This window comes from Salvelinus fontinalis, chromosome 14 (assembly GCF_029448725.1).
Source record: "Salvelinus fontinalis isolate EN_2023a chromosome 14, ASM2944872v1, whole genome shotgun sequence".
In the NCBI taxonomy this organism is placed as follows: Eukaryota; Metazoa; Chordata; class Actinopteri; order Salmoniformes; family Salmonidae; genus Salvelinus; species Salvelinus fontinalis.
In genome coordinates, this window is record NC_074678.1 from 400512 (window position 1) to 418208 (window position 17697).

The following is a 17697-nucleotide window of genomic DNA, read 5'->3' on the forward strand; positions in this document are numbered from 1 at the left end:
GGCTGAGAGGCTGACCCAGGACACCTCTTCCTGTCTTATGTCTAATGGCTGAGAGGCTGACCCAGGACACCTCTTCCTGTCTTATGTCTAATGGCTGAGAGGCTGACCCAGGACACCTCTTCCTGTCTTATGTCTAATGGCTGAGAGGCTGACCCAGGACACCTCTTCCTGTCTTATGTCTAATGGCTGAGAGGCTGACCCAGGACACCTCTTCCTGTCTTATGTCTAATGGCTGAGAGGCTGACCCAGGACACCTCTTCCTGTCTTATGTCTAATGGCTGAGAGGCTGACCCAGGACACCTCTTCCTGTCTTATGTCTAATGGCTGAGAGGCTGACCCAGGACACCTCTTCCTGTCTTATGTCTAATGGCTGAGAGGCTGACCCAGGACACCTCTTCCTGTCTTATGTCTAATGGCTGAGAGGCTGACCCAGGACACCTCTTCCTGTCTTATGTCTAATGTCTGAGAGGCTGACCCAGGACACCTCTTCCTGTCTTGTGTCTAATGGCTGAGAGGCTGACCCAGGACACCTCTTCCTGTCTTATGTCTAATGGCTGAGAGGCTGACCCAGGACTAACTGCTGAAGTGAACACTGGAACATCACCACTGTTTGATTATTTTTCTAATGATCAGAACATGAGCATCTTTATTGGGACACACAATTGTGGCCTATATAGGTCTAAATCAGTCTCTGAATAAAAGGCTTAAGGGCTTAAACAAGCAGACTCTGTGACCCCTGTGGACCAGAGAAATTTCTCTATGAAGCATTTTACCCCTGGTCTAGTTATCAGAGCAGAAGAGCCACGGCTTTGGTGTGCCTTCCGTTACACCATGTAATGTACCGGTATGTAGAGGTTGGGCCAAAGTAGCAGTACCTTAGCCTGTTTCTGCTATCTTGTCAGCTCCTTGGCACTCAGTCACACCAAACATGACGATTCAATAAGGAATAACAGAGAGTAGAAATAGACTCCCTTTGATTTAACTAGAGAGCAGAAATAGACTCTCTTTGATTTAACTAGGCAAGTCAGTTAAGAACAAATTCTTATTTTACAATGACGGCCTACCCCAGCCAAACCCTCCCCTAACCTGGACAATTGTGCACTACCCAATTACAGCCAGTTGTAATACAGCCCAGGATTGAACCAGGGTCTGTAATGACACCTCTTGCATTGAGATGCAATGCCTTACACCACTGCGCCACTCAGGAGTCCTACTGTATACCGGGTTACTTGACTAAGCTTGGGCAGTATACCGTGTACCGTGGTATTTGGAAATAGACAAGGGATGGTTTCTCAATACCATCGATACTGTTTAAACAATTTATTTGAAGTTTTTCAATACATTTGAATATTCGTAGCTACTTTTTATTAAGTAAAAGCCTGACGTCAACTTGTGCAATACATTTGGAGAAAAAGCAGATTGCGTTCTTCATTTCACCTGTCACATTATTTTCCATTATGAAGCTTAACGTCGTTCCCCAGAACAGTTGAGCCAGTCACGTGTCTGTAAATAGCACAACGGGAGAAAGCGGGAGTGGATGAGTCCAGATGTATATTTGGTTTAAATGGCTAGTTAGCTAGCTATGTTCAGTAGATGCCTGAATGAATACGGAGTCGGGGCACCATATAGTGTTACCTTTCTGCCATGTTTAAGAAGTCAAAAGGCTTTGTTAAAATGGCGCCGGAAGAAATGTCAGCAGTTTTACGGTCTCCCAACCAATTGTGCTATTATTTTTTTGCGATATTTGTAACTTATTTTGTACATAATGTTTCTGCAACCGTATCTTACGGCAGAAAAGAGCTTCTGGATATCAGGACAGCGATCACTCACCTCGGATTAGACAAAGATTTTTTCTTCAACAAACAAGACGCACAAACAAGACATCCTCCAAACGCCCGGCAGGGCCGACATCCACGTTATTTACAAGAGGAAGCGACCAGGTACATAGGACAAAGAGCCGGATGCCTGGTCAGGACCCGAAAAAGGCGAGTGGGAAAGCTGCCGTTACTGTCAATACTACTCGCTAACGTGCAATCATTGGACAATAAACTAGACGAGGTACGATCACGAATATCCTACTAACGGGACATCAAAAACTGTAATATCCTATGTTTCACGGAATCGTGGCTGAATGACGACATGGATATTCAGCTAGCGGGATACACGCTGCACCGGCAAGATAGAACAGCACACTCCGGTAAGACGAGGGGGGGGCAGTCTGTGCATATTTGTAAACAACAGCTGGTGCACGAAATCTAAAGAAGTCTCTAGATTTTTCTCGCCTGAAGTAGAGTATATTGTGATAAATTGCAGGCCACACTACATGCCTAGAGAGTTCTCAGCTATACTTTTCGTGGCTGTTTATTTACGACCACAGACAAATGCTGGCACTAAGACCGCACTCAGTCAGCTGTATAAGGAAATAAGCAAACAGGAAACCACTCACTCAGAGGTGGCGCTCCTAGTGGCCGGAGACTTTAATGCAGGGTAACTTAAATCAGTTCTACCAAATTTCCATCAACATGTTAAATGTGCAACCAGAGGGAAAACCATTCTAGATCACCTGTACTCCACACACAGAGATGCGTACAAAGCTCTCCCTCGCCCTCCATTTGGTAAATCCGAACACAACTCTATCCTCCTGATTCCTGCTTACAAGCAAAAATTATAGCAGGAAGCACCAGTGACTTGGTCTATAAAAAAGTGGTCAGATGAAGCAGATGCTAAACTACAGGACTGTTTTGCTATCACAGATTGGAACATGTTCCGGGATTCTTCCGATGGCATTGAGGAGTACACCACATCAGCCACTGGCTTTATCAATGAGTGCATCGAGGACGTCGTTCCCACAGTGACTGTACGTACATACTCCAACCAGAAGCCATGGATTACAGGCAACATTTGCACTGAGCTGAAGGGTAGAGCTGCCACTTTCAAGGTGCGGGACTCTAACCTGGAAACTTATAAGAAATCTTGCTATGTCCTGCGACGAACCATCAGACAGCCAAAGCGTCAATACAGGGCTAAGATTGAATCATATTACACCAGCTCTGACGCTCGTCTTATGTGGCAGGGCTTGCAAACCATTACAGACTACAAAGGGAAGCACAGCCACGAGCTGCCCAGTGACACGAGCCTACCAGACGAGCTAAATCACTTCTATGCTCGCTTCGAGGCAAGCAACACTGAGGCATGCATGAGAGCATCAGCTGTTTCAGGCGACTGTAGCTGACGTGAGTAAGACCTTTAAACAGGTCAACATACACTTGGCTGTGGGGCCAGACGGATTACCAGGACGTGTGCTCCGGGCATGTGCTGATCAACTGGCAGGTGTCTTCACTGACATTTTCAACATGTCCCTCACGTCTGTAGCCATGAAGTGTTTGAAAGGTTGGTAATGGCTCACATCAACACCATTATCCCAGAAACCCTAGACCCACTCCAATTTGCATACCGCCCAAACAGATCCACAGAGGATGCAATCTCTATTGCTCTCCACACTGCCCTTTCCCACCTGGACAAAAGGAACACCTACGTGAGAATGCTATTCATTGACTACAGCTCAGCGTTCAACACCATAGTACTCTCAAAGCTCATCACTAAGCTAAGGATCCTGGGACTAAACATCCCACCTCAGCAAATGGTTCTTGGACTTCTTGACGGGCCGCCCCGCAGGTAGTGAGGGTAGTTAGCAACACATCTGTCACGCTGATCCTCAACACTGGAGCTCCCCAGGGTTGCATGTTCAGTCCCCTCCTGTACTCCCTGTTCACCCACGACTGCATGGCCAGGCACGACTCCAACACCATCATTAAGTTTGCAGACGACACAACAGTGGTAGGCCTGATCACCGACAACGATGAGACAGCCTATAGGGAGGAAGTCAGAGATCTGGCCGGGTGGTGCCAGAATAACAACCTATCCCTCAACGTAACCAAGACTAAGGAGATGATTGTGAACTACAGGAAAAGGAGGACCGAGCACGCCCCCATTCTCATCGACGGGGCTGTAGTGGAGCAGGTTGAGAGCTTCAAGTTCCTTGGTGTCCACATCAACAACAAACTAGAATGGGCCAAACACACCAAGACAGTCGTGAAGAGGACACGACAAAGCCTATTCCCCCTCAGGAAACTAAAAAGATTTGGCATGGGTCCTGAGATCCTCAAAAGGTTCTACAGCTGCAACATCGAGAGCACCCTGACTGGTTGCATCACTGCCTGGTACGGCAACTGATCGGCCTCTGACCGCAAGGCAGTACAGAGGGTAGTGCGTATGGCCCAGTACATCACTGGGGCTAAGCTGCCTGCCATCCAGGACCTCTACACCAGGCGGTGTCAGAGGAAGGCCCTAAATATTGTCAAAGACCCCAGCCACCCCAGTCATAGACTGTTCTCTCTACTACCGCATGGCAAGCAGTACCGGAGTGCCAAGTCTAGGACAAAAAGGCTTCTCAACAGTTTTTACCCCCAAGCCATAAGACTCCTGAACAGGTAATCAAATGGCTACCTGGACTATTTGCTTTGTGTGCCCCCCCCCCCCCCCAACCCCTCTTTTTACGCTACTGCTACTCTCTTCTCATCATATATGCATAGTCACTTTAATCATATCTACATGTACATTCTACCTCAATCAGCCTGACTAACCGGTGTCTGTATGCTACTTTTATAGCCTCGCTACTGTGAATAGCCTGTCTTTTTACTGTTGTTTTATTTCTTTACCTACCTATTGTTCACCTATTACCTTTTTTGCACTATTGGTTAGAGCCTGTAAGTAAGCATTTCACTGTAAGGTCTACACATGTTGTATTTGGCGCACGTAAAAATAAACTTTGATTTGATTTGTTTTGGATGAGTTATCTGTATTGCTGCTACTGCTGCTATCTTGATTACCTTGCATTTTTTCTCCTCTACTTTCTCAGCCCGTCAGTCTGCTCCTCGCCCCTCTTTTCCCGAGCACAGCAGGCAGTTCTGTTCGGAGCTAGCCAAACACATTTCCCTGTTAGTTTTAAAAGGCGTCATTATTTGATCGGCCCAAATGTTCCTTCATTCTCTCCACAACTGCCAAAATCTAGATCCCTCCCAGCTTGTTATACTATACATTATTAAATCATTTTTAAAGTATTTGTTTGTACAGTGCTTTCATAAGGAAGAGTGATGTTATTGTGAAAAGTCAAAGAAATATTGCTGATTATTAGCAATTAAGTTTCCTCAGATCTTTCTGTTGCCAGGATGTACGGTGCAGAGTTGTGTTCACTTTAAAAGCTTAACCTTATATAAAACTAATGTAAGAATGTGTAGACGTTGAAACGGAATTGGCCTCAATATTCTGCTGTCGAGAAGTGGAGAATTGCCCTTTGCCCTGTTTCATGAAATATCAGAGTTGAAAGATTAAAAAACACAGAATATCTAGGATGTATCAGTCAGTCCTACCATCAGCTCTTACCTTATCGGCAGAGCAGAACGCCCCCTGGCCTGTAATTTCCGTTGTGAAAGTAATTTGTAGGTTTTTGACACCTTGGCACTTCTGGGGCTCTTTGTTTCAGTCAACCCTCCCAGTAGGTGGCGCTAGTGCAGAGGCCTGGCCAGAATTTTCAGTAGCTATGTTTCCATTAACTTCTCCTGTGATTTTATTTGTTGATGTTTAGACAGTTGGCATGGAAATTGGATGCAACAATTACCTGCTATGGTGCGTTTCCATTCAATTGTCTTACGTCAATAAAAACAGCTGGACCTACTGTAATTACGTCACACCTAAAAATATAAATAAATCTGCAAAAATCCAGAATGTCAAAGAAAAAATAAATGGTTGAAGTGATTCCATTATCCATTTATGCAAATTGTGCGTTAATAGCCTACATTTGCAACAGCCTGTATGCCCTCCCACCTATCTGGTTCATGTCTCAGGTAGCCCGCGAAAGCCAGCATGGATAGAATACAAGAATTTGCCATATTTGAATAATTCTCGTTTGCCAACATATCGCTACGGTCCGTGCCATGGTGAAACTTGCACTCCTGTAAATCTGAAATAATTGGATGGTGAAACTTGCATCCAGCCAACCAGAAAAGCAAAAGCCATTCAGGCATTCTTGGAAGTCAGGACAATCCTGGTCCTGAAAATAAAATAATATTTTTTTATAGTTTAACATTTTGATGAGACTGAAAAAAAGACTGAAACACAAGTGAGCTGAGAAGAAGCGCCTCGACTACCGCCCAACCAATGCTGGCTGTAGAACAGAGTTTTCTCCACAGTTGGAGAAGAAAGGTGCATGCTGATGTCACTCACCCTCTGGGGCTTTTATAACTGTTTTTATAACCGGCGAAGCCGAAGGATGTCCTCACGCCGAACCCCGGCTGGCCATGACACAAGAGCATACCTGAGCCGTAAGGTCTTCCCCCAGAGCTGCAGAACAGCTGACTGCCTGGGGGAGGAGAGGAGGGAGGCAGGGATGAAGGAAGGGTAGAGGTGGAGGGAGGGGAATGGGAACATTGTTAATGAGAACATGTTGGCCTTTTGTAACGGAGCCATTGCCAATTAGTGTCAGTGGGGGTTGCCGTGAGACAGGCCTTTATTGGATGGTGTTAGCAGTGGAGTTCCACAGCTAGGATCAGCCCATCCATTCTGTGTGTTGTGTTCAGGCTGGAAATCCGTTTGAAAGAGTTGCAACATGTGGAACATTCATTTAGAGGTGAAATGTTCATAGGTTTCCATAAGCATTTTTTATGAGAATGACTTGGCCTCCGATAGGCTCAGTCAGAGTATCATTCTGGACTTTTTCCTCAGTCAGACTCCTATGCTTTTGCTAGATTTTTTTAAATCTGAAAATGAACTAACATATTGTACCAAGTAAACCATGTGAATTGTGGTTCAATTGCCATGTTCTTTGTCTCATGATGACGGGGAAATGATTGCGGTTGACTATTAAAACTCCTCTACCATGCAAGCCTTTGATCTGTCGTCCAGTTATGTTGACCTCACAATAAAAGATTTTCATGTTCCAAGTTATTGTAAATTCCACTTCCTTGTGTTTCATCGACCCTCTAATCGTAGTTGGGATAGGCACATGAGAAAGGCCATGTGAGCCATGATAGGCTTGTGAAATAGGGCATTGAAGTTTCTCCAGAGCTGGGGTCTCCTTATCAATTCCAAAGCAACTCTTCGGTGCCTGCATGGCGCGCCTACCCAGACACTGCCTCCCGGATACTGTGCGTACGTGTGTGAATGGGCAAATATTTAGAGCCGAAAAGGGCCTCATTTCAGCATAGCCCATTTGAAGATGCAAAATGGAAATCTCTTCCCTCTCATCACAAACAGACACAGTGTAGAGGGATGGATCTGGTTTCCTGAGTGTTTACAGGAAGCTCCCTGTCACACCAGTTCAAACTGTGACATTTGAACTTGGACGTCTGCACAAATATTTGGCCACAGTCAGGAATTCAGACCAAGAAACTATGTCAATTATTCATTCTAATAGGGCTATTAGTCTAAAACACTATACATCATGTTCTGGCTGTCTGTAATGTTTAATGTATCTTGTTTCTTTGCAGAAATAGGACCGGTAACCATCACAACGGATCCAAAGAAGTTTCAGTTTGAACTGAGGGAGCTGTACGTCCAGGTGGGTTCAGGAGTTTATGACCTCCAGCCTCTGACCTTTTAGATTGTAGATCAGAACATTGATCACATAGATCATAAAGCCCTCAGTTATACAGAGCTGTTGCCTTTGTGTTTGTCTGAAAGTTGACCATACTGTATGCATAACACATTCCTGTGAAATCTTGGTTTGTTTTCCTTCCTTATTTTCCATAGCCGTCGCAAACACATATCTAAACAGAAATAACATATCTAAACAAAAATAACACATATCTAAACAAACACATATTGTTACGAACCGGCTCATAGCCGTTAACAAAGAGGGAGACAACGCGGAGATTAAATAAAGTAAACTATACACAATTAACTTCTCTGCGCTACGGATCCCTTTAGCGGGATCATTTTCCTAAACAACCGCTGAATTGCAGGGCGCAAAATATTACTAAAAATATTTATAATCATGCAATCACAAGTGAAATATACCAAAACACAGCTTAGCTTGTTGTTAATCTACCTATCGTGTCAGATTTTGAAAATAGGCTTTGCAGCGAAAGCAATCCAAGCTTTTGTGAGTGTATCAATCAATGCTACAACAGCTAGCCCCAAATTAGCATGGTCACGAAAGTCAGAAAAGCAATAAAATTAATCGCTTACCTTTGATAATCTTCGGATGTTTGCACTCACGAGACTCCCAGTTACACAATAAATGTTATTTTTGTTCGATAAATATTACTTTTATAACCAAAAAACGCCATTTGGGTTGCGCGTTATGTTCAGAAAACTACAGCCTCGTTCCGTTCGACGAAAATTCCCAAAAGTATCCGTAATGTTCGTAGAAACATGTCAAATATTTTTTAGAATCAATCCTCAGGTTGTTTTTAACAAACATAATCGATAATATTTCAACCGGACCGTAACCTATTCAATAAAAGAGAGAAAGAAAATGTGGAGCTACCCCTCTCGCGCGCAGGAACTAATCAGAGGATACCTGACTAGTTTTGAAAAATATCGCTCATTTTTCAAAATAAAAGCCTGAAACTATGTCTAAAGCCTGGTCACAGCCTGAGGAAGCCATTGGAAAAGGAATCTAGTTGATACCCCTTTAAATGGAAGAAAGACGGGCCAGGAAACACAGATTTAAAAAAAAAAATCACTTCCGGGTTAGATTTCCTCAGGTTTTCGGCTGCAGAATCAGTTTTGTTATACTCACAGACAATATTTTAACAGTTTTGGAAACTTTGGAGTGTTTTCTATCCTAATCTGTAAATGATATGCATATTCTACGATCTGGACCTGAGAAATAGTCTGTTTACCTTGGGAAAGTTATTAAAAAAAAAAAAAAATGATCTGACCCCTAGCGTCAAGAGGTTAACAATGGTGTGTGTAGTCAGTAGTGTAAGTGAGTGGATGCGTGCATAGATGGTGATAATGAGGGGTGTTGAGAGGTACCAAAACAAACTAACACAAAGAAGCCTCAAAATGCCAAAACCGACAGTGTGTCTGCGTGGAGAGTCTCCTCGATGTATTGGGGGAAGGTGTATTTATCCCCGGGACACACCTGAGGTGTATTTATCTTCTAGACACACCTGAGGTGTATTTATCCCCGGGACACACCTGAGCACAGGTGTCCTATTTCGCTGATGACCCTTCCAGCTCTGCCCACCGACATTTTATTAAGGAAAACAAGAGCAAAGAGAAATAATTTGGCAGACCGAGTGGGAGGGTCATCACAATATCTAAACAAAAATAACACATATCTAAACAAACACATATCTACACAAACACATATCTACACAAACACATATCTAAACAAACACATATCTAAACAAACACATATCTAAACAAAAATAACACATATCTAAACAAACACATATCTAAACAAAAATAACACATATCTAAACAAAAATAACACATATCTAAACAAACACATATCTAAACAAACACGTATCTAAACAAACACGTATCTACACAAACACGTATCTACACAAACACGTATCTACACAAACACGTATCTACACAAACACATATCTACACAAACACATATCTACACAAACACATATCTACACAAACACATATCTACACAAACACATATCTACACAAACACATATCTAAACAAACACATATCTAAACAAACACATATCTAAACAAACACATATCTAAACAAACACATATCTAAACAAACACATATCTAAACAAACACATATCTAAACAAACACGTATCTACACAAACACGTATCTACACAAACACGTATCTACACAAACACGTATCTACACAAACACGTATCTACACAAACACGTATCTACACAAACACGTATCTACACAAACACATATCTAAACAAACACATATCTAAACAAACACATATCTAAACAAACACATATCTAAACAAACACATATCTAAACAAACACATATCTAAACAAACACATATCTAAACAAAAATAACACATATCTAAACAAACACATATCTACACAAAAAATAATCACCTGAGTCAGAGAGCCAAATAGAGCAATGCGAAATCCAAATTCTCCTGTAATCGCTCAGAGGAAGGGAAGAGAGGGAGGAAGTTGTCTTGCGATTGGTGGATATCACCTCTCTGTATGGTAATCCATTATTTGAACAATGCTGCTGAAGTGCTTCACTGAAACCCAGATTTGTCTCTCAGCAGTATCAGTATCTGAGCAGACCACTGACAGAAGAGTGATTTGTGTCTGGGAGCGAAAGGAGCTCTGAGGTGAAACCAGTCAGATACTGCAGCTAGCTGTCCTGCGAGGGGACATCCTTGCCATGTGCTTGTGCATCCTTGACGTGTGCTAACTTGTGTTTGGTGTGTGAGTGGGTTGTTCTGGGTAACACAGTACCCCATAGAGATCCATGAGCTTCCTTTTACAGGACTATGCTAGGCTTACCTCCCCTCACCCCGGTTGTCATCTGTCATCTCTTTGCTGCTGTAGGCTGGGACCAGGTTAAAGAACTGATGAGTTTTAGGACTATCTCATGTTCAACTCTGATGTAGTGAACCTCTTATATGGGTCAGCTCCATAGCCGTACATACATTGTTTATATACATCATTGGGTCAGCCCTTTCAATGTACAGTAGGCTAACCTCAGGTTGGTTGTTGAGATCAGCTGGTGGGGTATATAGTACATTTTGTTCGGTCCCATATTTTGTTACTGTAGAGGGGAATGAGAGTACACATAAAGGGGGTGATAGGGTTATTGGTACGGGGGTGGGGGGGGGATTCTTTGACGGAGGGTGGGGGTGTTAGGGAGCGGAGGAGAGGAGTTCTCCTCACATTCCATCCCTCTGGTCTGGAAACAGGGATCAGTCAGTTCCAGATGTTCCTCCTGGCATCCCGTGCTCCCCTCAGACAGACACGTGCCTCCTAGAATGCTCCAGAGGACAGCTCCCCTGACCCCACAGAGAGAGGGGGGAGGGGGGAAGAGAGAGAGAGCGATAGAGAGCGAATGAGAGAGTGGGGGGGTGGGTGGCGAGACAGCAACAGAGAATAAGAGACAAATGTAAGAGACTTTAAGATGGACAGCAGAATATAATATATTATGTCAAACCTATCAAATGCTATATATGTACACTAACGTTCAAAAGTTTGGGGTCACTTAGAAATGTCCTTGTTTTTGAAAGAAAAGCAATTTTTTTGTCCATTAAAATAACATAAAATTGATCAGAAATACAGTGTAGACATTGTTAATGTTATAAATGACTATTGTAACTGGAAACTGCTGATTTTTAATGGAATATCTACATAGGCGTACAGAGGTCCATTATCAGCAACCTTCACTCATGTGTTCCAATGGCACATTGTGTTAGCTAATCCAAGTTTATCATTCTAAAAGGCTAATTGACCATTAGAAAACCTTTTTTGCAATTATGTTAGCACACCTGAAAACTGTTGTTCTGATTAAAGAAGCAATAAAACTGGCCTTTGGACTAGTTGAGTATCTGGAGCATCAACATATGTGGGTGTGATTACAGGCTCAAAATGGCCAGAAACAAAGAACTTTCTTCTGAAACTCGTCAGTCTATTCTTGTTCTGAGAAATGAAGGCTATTCCATGCGAGAAATTGCCAAGAAACTGAAGATCTCGTACATGCTGTGTACTACTCCCTTCACAGAACAGCTCAAACTGGTTCTAACAAGAATAGAAAGAGGAGTGGGAGGCCCCGGTGCACAACTGAGCAAGAGGACAAGTACGTTAGAGTTTCTAATTTGAGAAGTCATCAAATGGCAGCTTTATTAAATAGTACCCGCAAAATACCAGTCTCAACGTCAACAGTGAAGAGGCGACTCTGGGATGCTGGCCTTCTAGGCAGAATTGCAAAGAAAAAGACATATTTCAGACTGGCCAATAAAAAGAAAAGTAATAACACAGACACTGGACAGAGGAACTGTGAAGAGTCGCCTCTTCACTGTTGACGTTGAGACTGGTGTTTTGTGGGTACAACATTAACAATGTATTTCTGATCAATTTTATGTTCTTTTAATGGACAAAAAATGTGCTTTTCTTTCAAAAACAAGGACAATTCTGACTGACCCCAAACTTTTGAACAGTAGTGTATATCATTATCAACTGGGTGGTTTGAACTCTGATTGGCTGACAGTCATGGTATAATCATAGGTATTTTTTGTTACCCTTTATTTAACTAGGCAAGTTAATTAAGAACAAATTCATATTTTCAATGACAGCCTAGGAACAGTGGGTTAACTGCTTTGTTCAGGGGCAGAACAACAGATTTTTACTTTGTCAGCTCTGGGATTTGATCTTGCAACTTTTCTTTTACTGGCCCAACTCTCTAACCACTAGGCCACCTGCCGCCCCGCATGACAAACAATTTATTTTTACTGCTCTAATTACTTTGATAACCAGTTTATGGCTACATTGGTAGGGGGTGTGGTATATGGCCTATATGCCACGGCTTAGGGCTGTATACAGGCACTCCGCGTTGCGTCGTGCTGAAGAATAGCCCTTAGCCGTGGTATATTGGCCATATACCACACCCCCTCGTGTCTTATTGCTTAATTATATCACTATGGAAAGACCACTATGGTAATACACTGATTAGCCAAGAGTCCTCATAAATGCTACATAAAGCTTTTATAAAGCTAGATAATGGCATGCAGCGGTGGCGTGCGGTGAGGCCGGTGGCAGGGTAAACAAAGCCAGATTTACTCACAAATAAACCTTGATGAAGCCCAAGTTCACCGTACAACAGATAGCTCCAACAACCAGTGACATAGGCTATTAACCAAAATTTACCCCAAATCTATGGATATGTAAATACCAATGTAGCCAAGATACACAAGCGATAGCCTCTGATGGTGGAATATTTTAAATGTAGATGTTTTAAATTTAGCCTTTATTTAACTAGGCAAGTCAGTTAAGAATTTTTTTTTATTTTTTTATTTACAATGATGGCCTACAACGGGCCAAACCTGGACGACGCTGGGCCAATTGTGCGCCACCCTATGAGACTCCCAATCACGGCTGGATGTGATGCAGAATTACACACTGCTCAAATCACCTCAGCCATAGACCGATGTAGCATCCACAGTTACAACTGATATGTGGCACTAAAATACCAACATATAGACACATTTCATCTGAATAATTGGCAACACATTCTCCATAGTAGGGATGGGGGAAAAAATAGACACATTTAAATATTGCAATATTCTTTTTGGAAGATATTATATCGCTATTTGACTCCAATTATTTGTAAGGTAGTGTTAGCTAACGCTAGTCAGCTGTGCCTGCACCAAAACTCTGGTATTTTTCATCCTGTAGCTTTTTCTCCATTTCTTTTCAAATAGTGAACCAACTTGTTTTCAGCATTTTTATTTACATGATTGATCAAAACTTGATTTCTCATGCTCTCTCTTGTTGTTCTGCAGCAGACATATAGTGAGCAATATGTTTGGAATATCGAATCGCAAAAAATTTGCAGTATCGAATCGCAATACATATAGAATCCTGAGAATTGCATTACATTTCGTATCGGCACCTAAGTATGGTGGTAATATTATATTGTGAGGTCCCTGGCAATTCCCATCCCTACTCCATAGCCTTTCACAATGGATTAATAATTCTTCCAATGAGAGCAAACAAGCACACACATGATCATTTTATTATGTAAAATATTACTACACACACACATATAATAAATAAGGTTCTAATGAAATTTCCATATCAACATATCAAAATGACCGGCTCCGACGCTCGTCGGATGTGGCAGGGCTCGCAAATTATTACAGACTACAAAGGGAAGCACAGCCGCGAGCTGCCAAGTGACACGCGCATACCAGATGAACTAAATAACTTCTATGCTCGCTTCGAGGCAAGTAACACTGAAACATGCATGAGAGCACCAACTGTTCCGGATGACTGTGTGATCACGTTCTCTGCAGCCGATATGAGTAAGACCTTTAAACAGGTCAACATTCACAAGACCGTTGAGCCAGACGGATTACCAGGACGTGTACTGCGAGCATACGCTGACCAACTGGCAAGTGTCTTCATTGACATTTTCAACCTCTCCATGTCCGAGTCTGTAAGACCAACATGTTTCAAGCAGACCACCATAGTCCCTGTGCCCAAGAACACTAAGGTAACCTGCCTAAGTGACTACACACCCATAGCACTCACATCTGTAGCCATGAAATGCTTTGAAAGGCTGGTCATGGCTCACATCAACACCATTATCCCAGAAACCCTGCAACAACAGATCCACAGATGATGCAATCTCTGTTGCACTCCACACTGCCCTTTCCCACCTGGACAAAAGGAACACCTATGTGAGAATGCTATTCATTGACTACAGCTCAGCGTTCAACACCATAGTTCCCTCAAAGCTTATCACTAAGCTAAGGACCCTGGGAATAAACAGCTCCCTCCCTTGATCACCGATAATGATGAGACAGCCTATAGGGAGGAGGTCAGAGACCTGACCATGTGGTGCAAGGAGAACAACCTCTCCCTCAACATAATCAAGACAAAGGAGATGATTGTGGACTACAAGAAAAACAGGACTGAGCACGCCCCAATTATTATCAACAGGGCTGTAGTGGAGCAGGTTGAGAGCTTCAAGTTCCTTGGCGTCCACATCAACAACAAACTAACATGGTCCAAGTACACCACGACAGTTGTGAAGAGGGAATGATAAAACCCATCCACCACCCTCAGGAGACTAAAAAGATTTGGCATGGGTCCTCTGATCCTCAAAAGATTTTACAGCTGCACCAGCATTTCATTCTGATTACATCTACAAAGCAAAAGAAAATATCCAATATGTTGTAAAAGTTTGGGTGTCACGATCGTGTGGGGGATTGACGGACCAAAACGCAGCAGTTGGAAAATAAGCCATCTTCTTTTATTTTAAAAGATGACAAAAATAAACACGAAACACTTTAACAAAACGAACAAAACAACAAAACGACCGTGAAGCTACAAACGTTGTGCACATACATACAGGCTACAAACGTTCTACATAGACATTTACCCACAACCAATGAGAGCCTATGGCTACCCTAAATAAGGCTCCCAATCAGAGACAACCGAAATCAGCTGTCTCTAATTGGGAACTCATTCAGGCAACCATAGACTCTCCTAGACAACTAAACATACATAGACAACACTAGACACCTGTACTCCACACAAACCCATATACTATACAACAACCCCTATACCATAAAAAACACCCAAAACCAACAAAACATTCCCCATGTCACACCCTGACCTAACTAAAATAATAAAGAAAACAAAGAATACTAAGGCCAGGGCGTGACATTGGGTAAAAAGTATTAAAGGTGCAATATGCAGAAATCGCTCCACCATGTCCTTTTTGCTGAAATTCTAATATCAATCAAATGTATTTATAAAGCCCATTTAACATCAGCAAATGTCACAAAGTGCTATACAGAAACCAGCCTAAAACCCCAAACAGCAAGCAATGCAGACGTAGAAGGACAATAATAGTTTGCCTAATTTCAGTTTATGTGACAAAACAATCAGCTAGCAGTGAGGGAGATGGTGGTTGTCTGTCAGCTAGCAGTGAGGGAGATGGTGGTTGCCTGTCAGCTAGCAGTGAGGGAGATGGTGGTTGCCTGTCAGCTAGCAGTGAGGGAGATGGTGGTTGCCTGTCAGCTAGCAGTGAGGGAGATGGTGGTTGTCTGTCAGCTAGCAGTGAGGGAGATGGTGGTTGCCTGTCAGCTAGCAGTGAGGGAGATGGTGGTTGCCTGTCAGCTAGCAGTGAGGGAGATGGTGGTTGCCTGTCAGCTAGCAGTGAGGGAGTTGGTGGTTGCCTGTCAGCTAGCAGTGAGGGAGATGGTGGTTGCCTGTCAGCTAGCAGTGAGGGAGATGGTGGTTGCCTGTCAGCTAGCAGTGAGGGAGATGGTGGTTGCCTGTCAGCTAGCAGTGAGGGAGATGGTGGTTGCCTGTCAGCAGTGAGGGAGATGGTGGTTGTCTGTCAGCTAGCAGTGAGGGAGATGGTGGTTGCCTGTCAGCTAGCAGTGAGGGAGATGGTGGCTGCCTGTCATGTCTTGTCTTGTGTGTAGAGCTCCTGTATACTGCCTCTGTCTGGTCTTAACTTTCATTTTAATTGACATTCTACTCTTCGAACCTTCCAAATGGCAACCGTTACATTTTTCTAACTCGGAACATTTTTGAGGAGCAATAGTGTCAAATTTTCAGGTTGTTTTTGGTAGATAGCTTTGTTCAGTTGAAGGGATGCGAGCGTCAAATTATCTAGACACGCCCAAATGTGCACAGCGTACCCCCGGCAATACCCACACAACATGTTTAGGCAATGCGCATACGCAAAATATGAAATTGTCTCAATGCAACGAATGAAGATTCAAGCTAGGCAAAGCAGCGAGGCCGATGCTGACCCTGTCCATTAACAGTGACTGGACTCAGGAACGGCCGTGGCATCAACGATTTGAATGGATTTGAATGGCTGGAAAAAAGGCATGAATACCCTGGCGCCTTTCCTGAGGTTTTGATGCAGATTTAGCAAATGTAGAGATTTTGAGCGAAAATCAACAGAATCAAAAACATTAGATAACAATTTTTGATGTCGTTTAAAAAATATATAATTTCATAACAGCTTTTCTGCCTGCCCTGCTTACCCTGACTGCACGTCACTGGGATGCAGTAAATAGTCATTAACATTTAGCGGAACAAATTACCAATCATCGACAACCTCTACATGCTATTTATTTGTATTTCTTAATTTAACTAGGCAAGTCAGTTAAGACCAAATTCTTATTTACAATGACAGCCTATCCTGGCCAAAAATGGACGGCACTGGGCCAATTGTGCGCCGCCCTATGGGACTCCCAAACGGCCGGATGTGATACAGCCTGGAATCAAACCAGGGACTGTAGTGATGCCTCTTGCACTGAGACGCAGTGCCTTAGACCGCTGCGCCACTCGGGAGCTTTATCTACAACACATCAGTCAATGTCACCGCTAGTCCCTCAACATTCAACTTAATGGAGAGTCCTCTCGTCCCCAGTCCAAATCTGTCTATAGGATTCATAGACATGCTATTCATGTGTTTAAATTATAATCTTGTTAATCTACAGTATGCATTACAGATTGGAACAAACTATGTCATTATTGCATTAATCCTTAATAGTTTCCAATGTGCTTTATGTACAAATAGGTGTGGAATCAAGTGTTCTTGCAAAATTCCCATGTAGTGCTCTGTTGCATAATGCCAAGAATGTTTTAGAACACTTTGATAGTGAACGTACCCAACATGCTGTATAGGTTTGTTTTGGCTCATCCTAATGGCTCTGTCACCAGGGAGGTGGAGACTGCCCAGAAATGAGCATTGGCGCCATCAAGATCGCCCTGGAGATCTCCCTGCCAGGGTCCTTCATTTACGTCTTCACAGATGCCCGATCCAAAGACTACAAGCTGACCCAGGAGGTCCTGCAGCTCATCCAGCAGAAACAGTCTCAGGTACAGCTGTGAACATCTGGAAGAGATTGTTGAAGAAGATTGAATGTAGTTTAAAATGTAAATATTGCATTCCTTTATTTCTGCCGCTGTGTCTATAGTCTGATGCCCTTTGTGTTTTGTGTGTGT

At 43.0% G+C, this 17697-nt stretch overlaps 1 protein-coding gene across 2 annotated transcripts in view; it reads left to right on the forward strand.

Annotated features, from left to right (window-relative positions):
• Positions 1 to 17697, forward strand: part of hmcn1 (hemicentin 1) — a 241162-nt gene that overhangs the window by 36263 nt on the left and 187202 nt on the right. For both annotated transcript variants that reach the window (XM_055943694.1, XM_055943695.1), the window contains exons 2-3: positions 7545 to 7615; positions 17413 to 17571. In XM_055943694.1, coding sequence (XP_055799669.1) covers positions 7545 to 7615; positions 17413 to 17571 — 230 coding nt within the window. The remainder of the gene's footprint in view (positions 1 to 7544; positions 7616 to 17412; positions 17572 to 17697) is intronic.